The sequence below is a fragment of the Dendropsophus ebraccatus genome, chromosome 6 (assembly GCF_027789765.1).
Source record: "Dendropsophus ebraccatus isolate aDenEbr1 chromosome 6, aDenEbr1.pat, whole genome shotgun sequence".
Taxonomy (NCBI): domain Eukaryota; kingdom Metazoa; phylum Chordata; class Amphibia; order Anura; family Hylidae; genus Dendropsophus; species Dendropsophus ebraccatus.
Genome location: NC_091459.1, coordinates 150,315,370 through 150,328,063, shown reverse-complemented (window position 1 = coordinate 150,328,063; position 12,694 = coordinate 150,315,370). Strand labels below are relative to the sequence as shown.

At 48.1% G+C, this 12,694-nt stretch overlaps 1 protein-coding gene across 1 annotated transcript in view; it reads right to left on the bottom strand.

Moving 5' to 3' along the window:
- LOC138795366 (uncharacterized) overlaps positions 1 to 10,277 on the bottom strand; it is a 39,398-nt gene extending 29,121 nt beyond the window's left edge. Inside the window, exons 1-3 of the mRNA XM_069974352.1 lie at positions 10,139 to 10,277; positions 8,992 to 9,135; positions 8,302 to 8,444 (exon numbers count right to left, since the gene is read on the bottom strand). Of these exons, the coding sequence (XP_069830453.1) occupies positions 8,302 to 8,444; positions 8,992 to 9,135; positions 10,139 to 10,244 (393 nt within the window). The 5' untranslated portion in view covers positions 10,245 to 10,277. The remainder of the gene's footprint in view (positions 1 to 8,301; positions 8,445 to 8,991; positions 9,136 to 10,138) is intronic.
- Between the last annotated feature and the right edge of the window lie 2,417 nt (positions 10,278 to 12,694).

The window sequence follows — 12,694 nt, the reverse complement described above, 5'->3', positions numbered from 1 at the left end:
CCTCTGTTTTAACCAGGCTGTTGCCCAGAATTAGGCATAATGGTGTGATTAGGCAGCCTCAGAGGCGTCCATACATGCTGCCCCTGCTGTTTCCTGTCCATTTCTGTTGTGTTTCCATCATTTTCTAAGGTTGACAGGTTTTCACACGGTCTTTCCTGTGCCGAGCTTGGGTCCCCTGCAAAAATGCTTGAGTTTCCCATTGACTTGAATGGGGTTTGTTATGTGAAACGAGCACCCGAGTATCGGGAAATATTCGTCTCGAGTAATGAGCACCCGAGCATTTTAGTACTCGCTCATCACTAGTAACAACTAATAGCTAGCAATGAGATGCTGGCTATAACCACATAATATACTGGATCAGGAGCCCGGACCAAAGGCTGATTGGTCCGGCCTCCTGAATCCAGCCACACTGCAGCTGCGGCACTACAGGCTGAGTGGCAGAGCGATCTGTTACTCGGCCTAAGTGGAATGCCGCTCACCTGCACGGCCAGCCGGCTGCATGTGACGTGAGCCTGTCGGGTCTCCATGGCGTCACTCGTTGAGGAGGATGTGTAGGGTCCCGGTACAGATGTGCCACTACTTCTGTATTCCACCTGTCCTAAGGTAACTCTGCCAGGAGTCACACTTTGGGATGATGAGCGCCTTTCCACACTGTCACCACTTGGTGTCTCACTTTCCCCTGTTACTAAGCACAGCTAAAGGTCTGAAGGGTTTCACTGTTTTACATGTTGTCCAATCAGCGGCTTGGGTGCCTCACAACACGCCACCCATTCCACACTCACACCACCCATCCCACACTCACACCACCCATCCCACACTCACACCACCCATCCCACACTCACATCACCCATCCCACACTCACACCACCCATCCCACACTCACACCACCCATCCCACACTCACACCACCTATCCCACACTCACACCACCCATCCCACACTCACATCACCCATCCCACACTCACACCACCCATCCCACACTCACACCACCTATCCCACACATCACCCATCACACACCACCCATCCCACACTCACATCCCCCATCCCACACTCACACCACCTATCCCACACTCACACCACCCATCCCACACTCACACCACCCATCCCACACTCACATCATCCATCCCACACTCACACCACCCATCCCACACTCACATCATCCATCCCACACTCACACCACCTATCCCACACTCACACCTCCCATCCCACACTCACACCACCCATCCCACACTCACACCACCTATCCCACACTCACACCACCTATCCCACACATCACCCATCCCACACTCACACCACCCATCCCACACTCACACTACCTATCCCACACTCACACCACCTATCCCACACATCACCCATCACACACTCAAATCATCCAGCCCACACTCACACCACCCATCCCACACTCACACCACCTATCCCATACTCACACCACCCATCCCACACTCACACCACCTATCCCACACTCACACCACCTATCCCACACATCACCCATCCCACACTCACACCACCTATCCCACACTCACACCACCTATCCCACACTCACACCACCTATCCCACACATCACCCATCACACACTTACATCACCCATACCACACAGTTTATACCCCCCTTGCAAAAGTCTGTACTTCAAGTAACTGTGGTAATGAAGTAGTATCTAAGTTTAGCCACAAGATGTCACTATCATATGTAACTGTACTTGTATTTTGCACAGGATTATTGTTTGTTGTGATCTGTACACGAATGAGGACCTTTTCTTTTTCTCTACCTATCTCTAAGCTCCTTTCTTTCTATGCGGTCTTCTCCCCCACTCACAGGGGACATTACACCTTCTGTAGGAAGTTGTCACATGGGGAGAGGAAGTATACACCTACTCTTAATCAGTCTTAGTTGGGTTTCTGATCAGAGAAGACACAAGACAAGTTGATCCCTGCTGTAGTACAGCTGGGCCCTAGCTTTGCCAGGTCCCCACTCCAGAACAAGTCCACAGTGCATTCTTAGTCAGGTTCCTGTGCAGAACAGAAACACATGGGAGACTCAGACATCAGTTTCTTGAAAGCAGAACTACTAAACATTATACAGTGTTAAGCTACTCCAAGGATAGGACAAGACAGAGAATCCCCAACCCACGCCGAGAACAAGTCTAAAAGGGCAGGACAGTATCCTGATAACAAGAGCAACTGATCCGGATAGAGCAAAGTTGCTAGAAGCCTATGTACACTATCCATCACCTACAGCAGCAGCTGCATCACCACCAGCAGCGGACCCTCCATCACCTCCAGCAGTAGCAGCCCGATCACCACCAGCAGCGGCCCCTCCATCACCAACTCGACCAGCAGCCCCATCACCACCAGCAGTAGCAGCTCCATCACCAGCAGCAGCAGCTCCATCACCACCAGCAGTAGCAGCTCCATCACCACCAGCAGCAGCTCCATCACCACCAGCAGCAGCAGCAGCTCCATCACCACCACCAGCAGCAGCTCCATCACCACCAGCAGCAGTACCACTGACACTTCTCTTAACTAGGGTTGCTATGTTTCCCTTTATGCAGGAAAGATTTTTTTTTTTTGTTTCAAACAGGTAGAGATTGCATACCAGGCCCAGTACTTGTACCAACTACCCCGGCCCTGAGCCTCAGCAGTTACTGGCTTACCTAACACAGATTCGCCCCTTCACCCTGGCGTATACCTGCTGTATCCCTGCAGGCGTAAATCATGATACAAACCTACACCTGCTGCACCGTATACAGGGCCGGCGTGTGCCTCTTAGTAAATCCAGCCGAGAAAAGGGGGTGGAGCATAATTGAAGACCGCTATACGAGTATGCTGGTCTTCATAAATGTCCCCCAAAGACCCAGCAACAGCACTTTGTAGGTAACTCACAAGCTAATTGTCTACCAGCCCCATATCCATTGAGTTTCTGGGCCCCCAGCTGCTAATCAATGGACATTGTGGCCCCCACAGCACTATTATTGTATGGACGTTTTTGCCCCTTCTCTCACGGACATTCAGGGACCCCCCAGCTCCTCAGCACAGACAATCGTTGTGTCCTGCAAAAGGCAGTGAGTTAAAGTTTTCCGGCCTATCTCTCCCTGCTTGCAGAGAATGGGGGCGGGACATGTGTCTGCCGCTATTATACAGAGGGGTCACATGATCATCATATAGCGTCAGATGGTTTATCCATGAAACTGATCTGAGGTTGCTTATATTCACACTTTTCTTGTAGACCTTCTAACCGGACGTGTCTGCTATGGTCATCCAAAATATCAGAAAATATGAGGATGCCATCAAGATATGCAACAAGAAATTGTTCCAAGAAACAACCCAAGGTCGTGGAATGGTGGCGGGCGAGGCGAGTTACAACGGCCAAATGGTACAATGAGGTTTTCAAAATGGCCACATACACTTCTACACCAGTGACCAGAGACGTTAGGACCCTCTGAGGTCTAATCCGGGGGACATCTTAACAGAAGAAGCCTTCATAACAACTCTAAGGATGGAGAATATAGTGGATGGGACCCGGCTAACAGCTGCACAGGAGACCAATGGGCACTGAAATCAGGCAGCAGGGGGCAGGCTACCATTTAGCTGCTACTCAAAGACAGTCTATAACACAGACTCTATGCTCTCTCAGTGTGAGAGAGAGCAACGGGGACACGAGGCTAAGATAGCAGACACCGAGGAGAGAAATACAGCAGGAGACGGAATGGAAACAGAGCAGATCCAAGACTACTGGAGAGAGAGGAGAGAGCACATACAAGACAGGCTGCTGGAGAGAGGAGAGCAGATACAAGACAGTCTGCTGGAGAGAGGAGAGCAGATACAAGACAGCCTGCTGGAGAAAGAGGAGAGCAGATACAAGACAGTCTGCTGGAGAGAGGAGAGCAGATACAAGACAGTCTGCTGGAGAGATAGAGTGGAGAGCAAATACAAGACAGACTGCTGGAGAGAGAGAGAGCAGATACAAGACAGTCTGCTGGAGAGAGAGAGGAGAGCAGATACAAGACAGACTGCTGGAGAGAGGAGAGCAGATACAAGACAGTCTGCTGAAGAGAGAGAGGAGAGCAGATACAAGACAGTCTGCTGGAGAGAGAGAGGAGAGCAGATACAAGACAGTCTGCAGGAGAGAGGAGAGCAGATACAAGACAGACTGCTGGAGAGAGAGGGGAGCAGATACAAGACAGTCTGCTGGAGAGAGAGAGGAGAGCAGATACAAGACAGTCTGCTGGAGAGAGAGAGAAGAGAGCAGATACAAGACAGTCTGCTGGAGAGAGAGAGGAGAGCAGATACAAGACAGTCTGCTGGAGAGAGAGAGAGGAGAGCAGATACAAGACAGTTTGCTGGAGAGGAGAGAGATAAGATACAAGACAGTCTGCTGGAGAGAGAGCAGATACAGGACAGTCTGCTGGAGAGAGAGGAGAGCAGATATAAGATAGTCTGCTGGAGAGAGAGGAGAGAGCAGATACAAGACAGTCTGCTGGAGAGAGAGGAGAGAGCAGATACAAGACAGTCTGCTGGAGAGAGAGAGAAGAGAGCAGATACAAGACAGTCTGCTGGAGAAAGAGAGAAGAGAGCAGATACAAGACAGTCTGCTGGAGAGAGAGAGGGGAGAAAGCAGATACAGCCCTCTTCGGCTTTAATATACTCCCGTCACCGTCCTTCCCGGACAGAATACCCTCTTGTCCCAAATGTCAGACCCCTCTTACAAATTTGTGGCACGGGGTGTGGGATTGCACCCACACTGCACATTTTTGGAGTGATGTGGCCTACGTACACACCCACTGGAAGATTAAATTAGCACGTACCCCACATACGATGTTGGTCCATCAACTAAGGCCTCCTGAAGGGGACGCGGACTCCCATACCACTCCGCAATTGGTGAGTGTTGTCTTATTGATTGCACTCCGCTGCCTCTTCCTCAATTGGTTGTCGGACAAACCGCCTGATATTCCTATGGTGGTGGCCCAACTAAAGATTTTTTTTAATGTAGACCACATTGACATGGAGCGTCATAAAAACAAGAGCACAAACAAGTTTTTCCAAAAATGGGAGACCTTTATTGTGACGCATTATGACCAGACAACTATTGAGGATATTGTCGTCCCCTTTCGTTACACGGAGTGGTATTGTAAGGCGGATCTCTCTAACTCGCTTGGAGCCCTTAAACTTCCTTAACAAATTTATCTGGTTCTTCTGCTCTCATAGGTTTCAGATTGCATTTCTTTTATTCTCACTATTGTTCTCTATGACTCCAAAGTATCTTCGCCAATGTCACGCTGTTGGGTACACATAGGAACACAATCGTTGGTGAAACTGTACCGCAGCTACTATCTACTCTGCGAATGTATACCGGGCAACTTTGATTTCTCTTGTGACCCTAGCGCCCTTCTGTAATGTAATCTGTTCAGATATATGTGTTTGTTTATATGAAAACTTGAATAAAATTTGTTTAAAAAAAAAAAAGAAAGCAGATACAAGAAAGTCTGCTAGAGAGAGAGAGAGAGAGAGAGGAGAGCAGATGCAAGACAGTCTGCTGGAGAGAGAGGAGAGCAGATACAAGACAGTCTGCTGGAGAGAGAGAGGAGAGCAGATACAAGACAGTCTGCTGGAGAGAGGAGAGCAGATACAAGACAGTCTGCTGAAGAGAGAGAGGAGAGCAGATACAAGACAGTCTGCTGGAGAGAGAGAGGAGAGCAGATACAAGACAGTCTGCTGGAGAGAGAGAGGAGAGCAGATACAAGACAGTCTGCTGGAGAGAGAGGAAGGCAGATACAGGACAGTCTGCTGGAGAGAGAGAGGAGAGCAGATACAAGACAGTCTGCTGGAGAGAGAGAGAGAGGAGAGCAGATACAAGACAGTTTGCTGGAGAGGAGAGAGATAAGATACAAGACAGTCTGCTGGAGAGAGAGCAGATACAAGACAGTCTGCTGGAGAGAGAGGAGAGCAGATATAAGATAGTCTGCTGGAGAGAGAGGAGAGAGCAGATACAAGACAGTCTGCTGGAGAGAGAGAGAAGAGAGCAGATACAAGACAGTCTGCTGAAGAGAGAGAGGAGAGCAGATACAAGACAGTCTGCTGGAGAGAGAGAGGAGAGCAGATACAAGACAGACTGCTGGAGAGGGAAAAGCAGATACAAGACAGTCTGCTGGAGAGAGAGAGGAGAGCAGATACAAGACAGTCTGCTGGAGAGAGAGAGGAGAGCAGATACAAGACAGTCTGCTGAAGACAGAGAGGAGAGCAGATACAAGACAGTCTGCTGAAGAGAGAGAGGAGAGCAGATACAAGACAGTCTGCTGAAGACAGAGAGGAGAGCAGATACAAGACAGTCTGCTGAAGAGAGAGAGGAGAGCAGATACAAGACAGCCTGCTGGAGAGAGAGAGGAGAGCAGATACAAGACAGCCTGCTGGAGAGAGGAGAGCAGATACAAGACAGCCTGCTGGAGAGAGAGGGGAGCAGATACAAGACAGTCTGCTGGAGAGAGAGGGTAGAGCAGGTAAAAGATATTACAATAAGTACAAATGAGTGTAATAAGTGTTTTTTTATAGGTGTCCATGGTTTTTAAAGGAGTTTGTGATGAGTGTTACATATAGATGGTCAGTTCTTCAAATCCTTAAAAACATAATAATTTTAGGATCTTCTCCTCCCGGTTGTATAATGTCAGAGTGACTTATTACCATACTGGACATCTATATAATATGTTATTTTCTGTATGAAATAACCCAAAAGAAGCAGATAAGAGTGAGAGGACAATGATGGGGGTGATGATTCCTTTATTAGATGTGAGTATACACAGCTGTGAGTCCAGGATTACATGGGGCATTGTACACCATTAGTGGTCTGCAGATCCTCCTCGTGTCTATGGTCCATGTTCATGGTTTTGGTTTTACCTGGAGGACAGAACATTGGGATTAATACAGATTACATATCAGGTACAGAGTTACCCCTGTATAACATCTGCAGAAGATTCTATGTTTGGGTTTTCTTGTTTTCCTGATGTTATTTATCTAAATGGGCTTAATTGTCAGTGGCTGATTTGCTGGATGTGGTGGGTACGAGCAGCTGATTGGCTGGGTGTGGTGGGTACGAACAGCTAATTGGATGGATGTGGGGGGGAGGGGGATGAGCAGCTGATTGGCTGGGTGTGGGGGGGAGGGGGATGAGCAGCTGATTGGCTGGGTGTGGGGGGGAGGGGGATGAGCAGCTGATTGGCTGGGTGTGGTGGGTACGAACAGCTAATTGGATGGATGTGGGGGGAGGGGTATGAGCAGCTGATTGGCTGGGTGTGGTGGGTACGAACAGCTAATTGGATGGATGTGGGGGGAGGGGTATGAGCAGCTGATTGGCTGGGTGTGGTGGGTACGAACAGCTAATTGGATGGATGTGGGGGGAGGGGTATGAGCAGCTGATTAGCTGGATGTGGTAGGTATGAGCAGCTGATTGGCTGGATGTGGGGGGAGGGGTATCAGAAGCTGATTGGCTGGATGTGGGGGGAGGGGGATGAGCAGCTGATTGGCTGGGTGTGGGGGGGAGGGGTATGAGCAGCTGATTGGCTGGATGTGGGGGGAGGGGGATGAGCAGCTGATTGGCTGGATGTGGGGGGGAGGGGTATGAGCAGCTGATTGGCTGGGTGTGGGGGGGGGGGAGGGGTATGAGCAGCTGATTGGCTGGATGTGGGGGGAGGGGTATGAGCAGCTGATTGGCTGGGTGTGGGGGGGAGGGGTATGAGCAGCTGATTGGCTGGATGTGGGGGGAGGGGGATGAGCAGCTGATTGGATGGATGTGGGGGGGAGGGGTATGAGCAGCTTCTGGGGATGGATGATTAATGTTTTGAGGGGGCATTTTTGTGTCTACTGGAGTACAGTTAAAGTTGATCCCACCTGCTGCCTGAACCACCAATAATCAGGGTGATCCCTGATGACCTCTCCTGACCCCACCGACCTTGACTGATAAATCTTACCCTATACCCAAACAGGCTACAAACTGTAAATTAAGACTGGTGGGGCAAAAAAAAAAAGCCACTGAGGACCACCTCAATAAAGTAATAGAAAAGATGCTTCACTTGTATCAGGATGAGCTGCAATACCAGGGACAACCATGGGTGGCGCTGTTTCTGAGACTATAGGTCAGAACCTGTCAGCTGCCAGTATAAAGCTTCACAGATAGAGAGGGGTTCAGGGGTGTATTAGATGAGATGGTGCTGGGACTTCCTGCTGGGGGGAGGGAGGAGGAGCAGCTTCTTCCATCTGGATAACACTGGGGATAGGATACAATCATTTATCCATTCATGTGATTGGTTGTGGTACTTACAGGATCCGCGCACATGACCTGGCAGCCATAAAGACAGCACTTCTGCTCTCCCGGACACTCCAGGTCATCCTTACACAGCGGCTTAGGAGCAGGAGTAGAACAGGCCACCAATGAGTTCACTACAGGACACTTCCCAGGTCTATCTGCACGAGGGAGTTACATTCATCAGCCGTATATACAGTCACTGATCATCAGCCGTATATACAGTCAGCGATTGTCAACCTTATATACAGTCAGCGATCGTCAACCTTATATACAGTCATCGATCATCAGCCGTATATACAGTCACAGATCATCAGCTGTGTATACAGTCACCGATCATCAGCCGTATATACAGTCACCAATCATCAGCCGTATATACAGTCACAGATCATCAGCTGTGTATACAGTCAGCGATCGTCAACCTTATATACAGTCCCAGATCGTCAGCCGTATATACAGTCACAGATCGTCAGTCGTATATACAGTCAGCGATCGTCAACCTTATATACAGTCACCGATCATCAGCCGTATATATAGTCACAGATCATCAGCTGTATATACAGTCACAGACCATCAGCCGTATATACAGTCACTGATCATCAGCCGTATATACTGTACAGTCACTGATCATCAGCCGTATATACAGTCACTGATCCTTATATATCGCTCCACCTTTGACCTGTGGATTCTGGTTGTCACTGTTCTCACCTAGGATGGGCTTGGTACATGTCGGGGTACACTCCGGGGTGCAGCACTTCAGGTCTCCAGGACACATCGAGTCACAGTCACATTCTCCTTTCGGCAGTGGAGTCATACATTTTGTTCTAGGGGTTGGACAGCTTCCACGCTTCACTGCAGAGAGATTGACGTATCACATAGAGAGTGTCTATAGAGAGTGACTGACCCCAATCCCTATAGAATATCTGACATATTAGTCTGCGGTGACTCTCCCATCTGTGACCACTTAACTGGTTGTGGACAGAACTACGACCTTTAGAAGGATGGGAGTTATGACAGGACCACCATAACCTGAAGATCTTGTCTGACCCATCAATGGTCCATGTGGACGGCCAATACAGATACTGAACCCTCACTCTCACTCCACACTGACTTCCCCATATCTTAGACGGCACATAGATGGCACCATTGGGATTCGGTGGTCCATACCAATGAGGAGCCATGAATCCCTCTCTATATATAGAACAGGTGACATAATCTTTATCCCTTAGGACTTATAGGTCTTGGGTGCCAGAAGGTTCTCATTACTGGTGGCGGAACCCTCAGTGACGGAACCTCACACCAAGTGTCCGCTCTTTTACAGCTCCACCACAGGGAGGAGGACACGGGGGCCACCAAGGTCAATGAGAGGTCCTGGTAATATGCCGTATACTGGGTCCTCCAGACATTCAGACGGTGTCTGTAGTGCCCGATACTTGGGAGGAACCAAGGAAAATCGAGAAGAGAAAATCAAGCAGAAGGTTCAGAGAACGAAGCTTCATGGTAGAAGATAGAAGAGACAATAAGGACAGAAGTATGATGTGTATTGTCATGGCAGAAATCCAAGATGGCAGACATCCTACTAAAATCTGACACAAGAACAAACCTTAAACCCCAATGAAAGTCACAATACTGATCAATGGAAAAGGGACTTGTTCTCACACATCCAGCTTAATAAAACTGATCTGATCCTATTGTTACCTATGTGGTCACTTGTTGGCTTGACGTCCCCCATTAGATCTAACTCCAACCATCTCTAGATACCAGACAACAACTTTATCATCAGGTCTAAAAAACAACATGACCCCTGCCTCAGATGCCCCTGAGACTTTCCACCCTATGGATCCCTACAGCTCACCAGTGGGTGCAGGTGGAGCAGGTTTGCCGTAGTTTGGAGGTTGTTTTCCATAGGTTCCTGCATAACACAGAACGAGTAGAAGGAGAGAGACGGTCACTGGTGCCATGTCTGCGAGCACTGGAGATATGAGCCACCAAGGAGGCCGACATACTATTTATAGAGAAGGAAGGGAGGAGACGGGAGCGGCCCTACTCGTCTACAGCGCCAGATTACACAACAATATGGAGACATCCCTGTCATTAGTAATGACTAATATCATTATATGAGACTTCCTTGTATCTATGACGAAAGAGGAAACCGTTTCTATAGACGACTGATGGAGTGATGACAAAACGTTGGGGTTGCTAGCCCCAGCCCCGTGAGGTCAGATAGAAGAACATCTCATGACTATGATCCAAGATTCCTCCAAGGTGGTCCTTGATTAAGGGATGTCCTAGTAGGGAGGGGGGTGGGAGTGAAGGGGCTATGGCCATCCTAGTTGAACTTCTGGTTAGGAAAGAAGTAGGGACTGGAGGGTGGGAAAGTAGGCCAAGGTGACTGGGTAAGTGGCAATAGCCAGGGAGTGAGGGTATAGCAGAAGATGTGTGAAGCGGGTGGGTGATTGGGCAATCAGGCAGCACTGTAGGTATTTATAGGGCGACCCTTCAGCAGATAGGTACCCCTTGAAAAAGGCTACGCCGAAACGTGCGTTGGGGGCTGCCGGTGGACACCTGGACTTCTCATCACTATTGGTATAACACTTTAGTATTATCGTTTCATTATTGTTTACCACTGATTTGCTTTATGGACTTTCTGTAGCACTTTGCTTGCCCATTCATACATTACCCTCCTTTTACTGTATTTCATTCATTTCTTTAACTATTTATTTATTTTCTTGTGTCCATCGGCAGCAGTCCCCTCATGTATGTTCCTTGTTTTTAACATTCTCTCAGCCATGGTTCATTGTCTGTTCATTTACTACTTTTCATGAATTCATTGTATTGAGTTTTTAATAATAAAATTTATACATATTGTAATATATTAGAGGTTCATTTGTTTTTTCATTGGTCTTTAGCTTGCTACTAGAACCCGAGTTCTCTATGACTAACACTCATCCCCCATAGATTAGAATGGTATAGGTAGTATCTTGTATGGTGGAGCTCTGCAAACTTTATATATGTGTTATTGGTAAAAATCAATACTGGGCCTGACAATGGGGTATGAAGAAACGGAATGGATACGGCATAAACATAAATGTGGCAACACAGAACTCTCCCCCTGACAGTGGAACACCTCAGCAGCAGGAAGGGGGGTTGTTTGGTATAAGGGGTGACTCTAATGATTTAGACTCTAAGCTGAAGAGTCCCCCCCCCCCCCCCGCTCTTTATTCAATGTCTGGTTGGGTACTTACGGGTCGGTTGTCTGTAAGGAGCGGTGTTGTATTGTCACGGTGGCCGCAGTGGGAGGGGCTTTTGCCTAATTCGATGGATTCGATGGATTGGGGAGGAGGCAGACGTTAGCCTCATGGGGTGTTACCCAGCTACAGTTGGTCCCCGTGGGCAGGGTTCCCGGGGTGGAATTGGGGTCTCCCAGTGGGTGCCTTTGGGTCCGGTGACAGCGGCTGGAGGTAAATGGGAGATTCTGTGGTCTGGATTATGATGTAAAAGGTGGAGCAGTTTATATATATATATATATATATATATATATATATATATATATATATATATATGCCTTCCAGAACCCCTCCCCCATTTACTGGAAAATGTTCTCAGTTATGGTAAAATGTTAATAAATGTTAATATGTGTTTTATGCAAATAAATGGGCTACCGTGGCCTTTTCCTTCCGAAAAGGTGTGGTGTCTTTATTTACGGGGGAAGGGAATGGGTCACGGATAGCTAGACTATCCCTTAGTCATGACTAAAAAAAAGAAGGCAAGAGGCGGCACTCCAAGATTGTAGTGAATAAAACGTGGTTTAAATTTATTCACCCAGTATGCAACGTTTCAATCTACTCAATGAGATCTTTGTCAAGCACAAAAGTGAGCAGTAAGGGGCTGGTATATAACACACCATAAGACAGCCCACTAATAAAGTGACATCATACCAATCAATGATAAATATAATGATAAAATACATAAAAATGTGATACAAAGTGATATCCTATAACCCAGTGTTGAGTGCACATAATACAGAACATAGTGACAATGACCGATCATATAAACATTACTCCGATCCTTCATATAATAGTCCATAATTTCAAACAGGGATTTCATTGTTAGTGGAGGGGGCCGGACTCACCAGCATAATAACAAACCGCTGCTCCCTCACGTTGTCTTTCGCAGTCGTTAGCTCGTTTGTACACAAGTCGACTGCGCATGTGTGGAGGAGCGCACCAATACGGGGAACTGTGGGAGTGGTATGGCTTCCGATAGGCAACTCATATTATTCCATAAAAATGTAGAGTCCAATGGACCAATTGCATTCTGGATGCGTCATGTGGTGCAGCGGACCAATCGGCGTGGTCAAAGGCGGTCCATAGCTTCAAGTGTCCACAGAGTGAGTAGCGCATGCGTACAT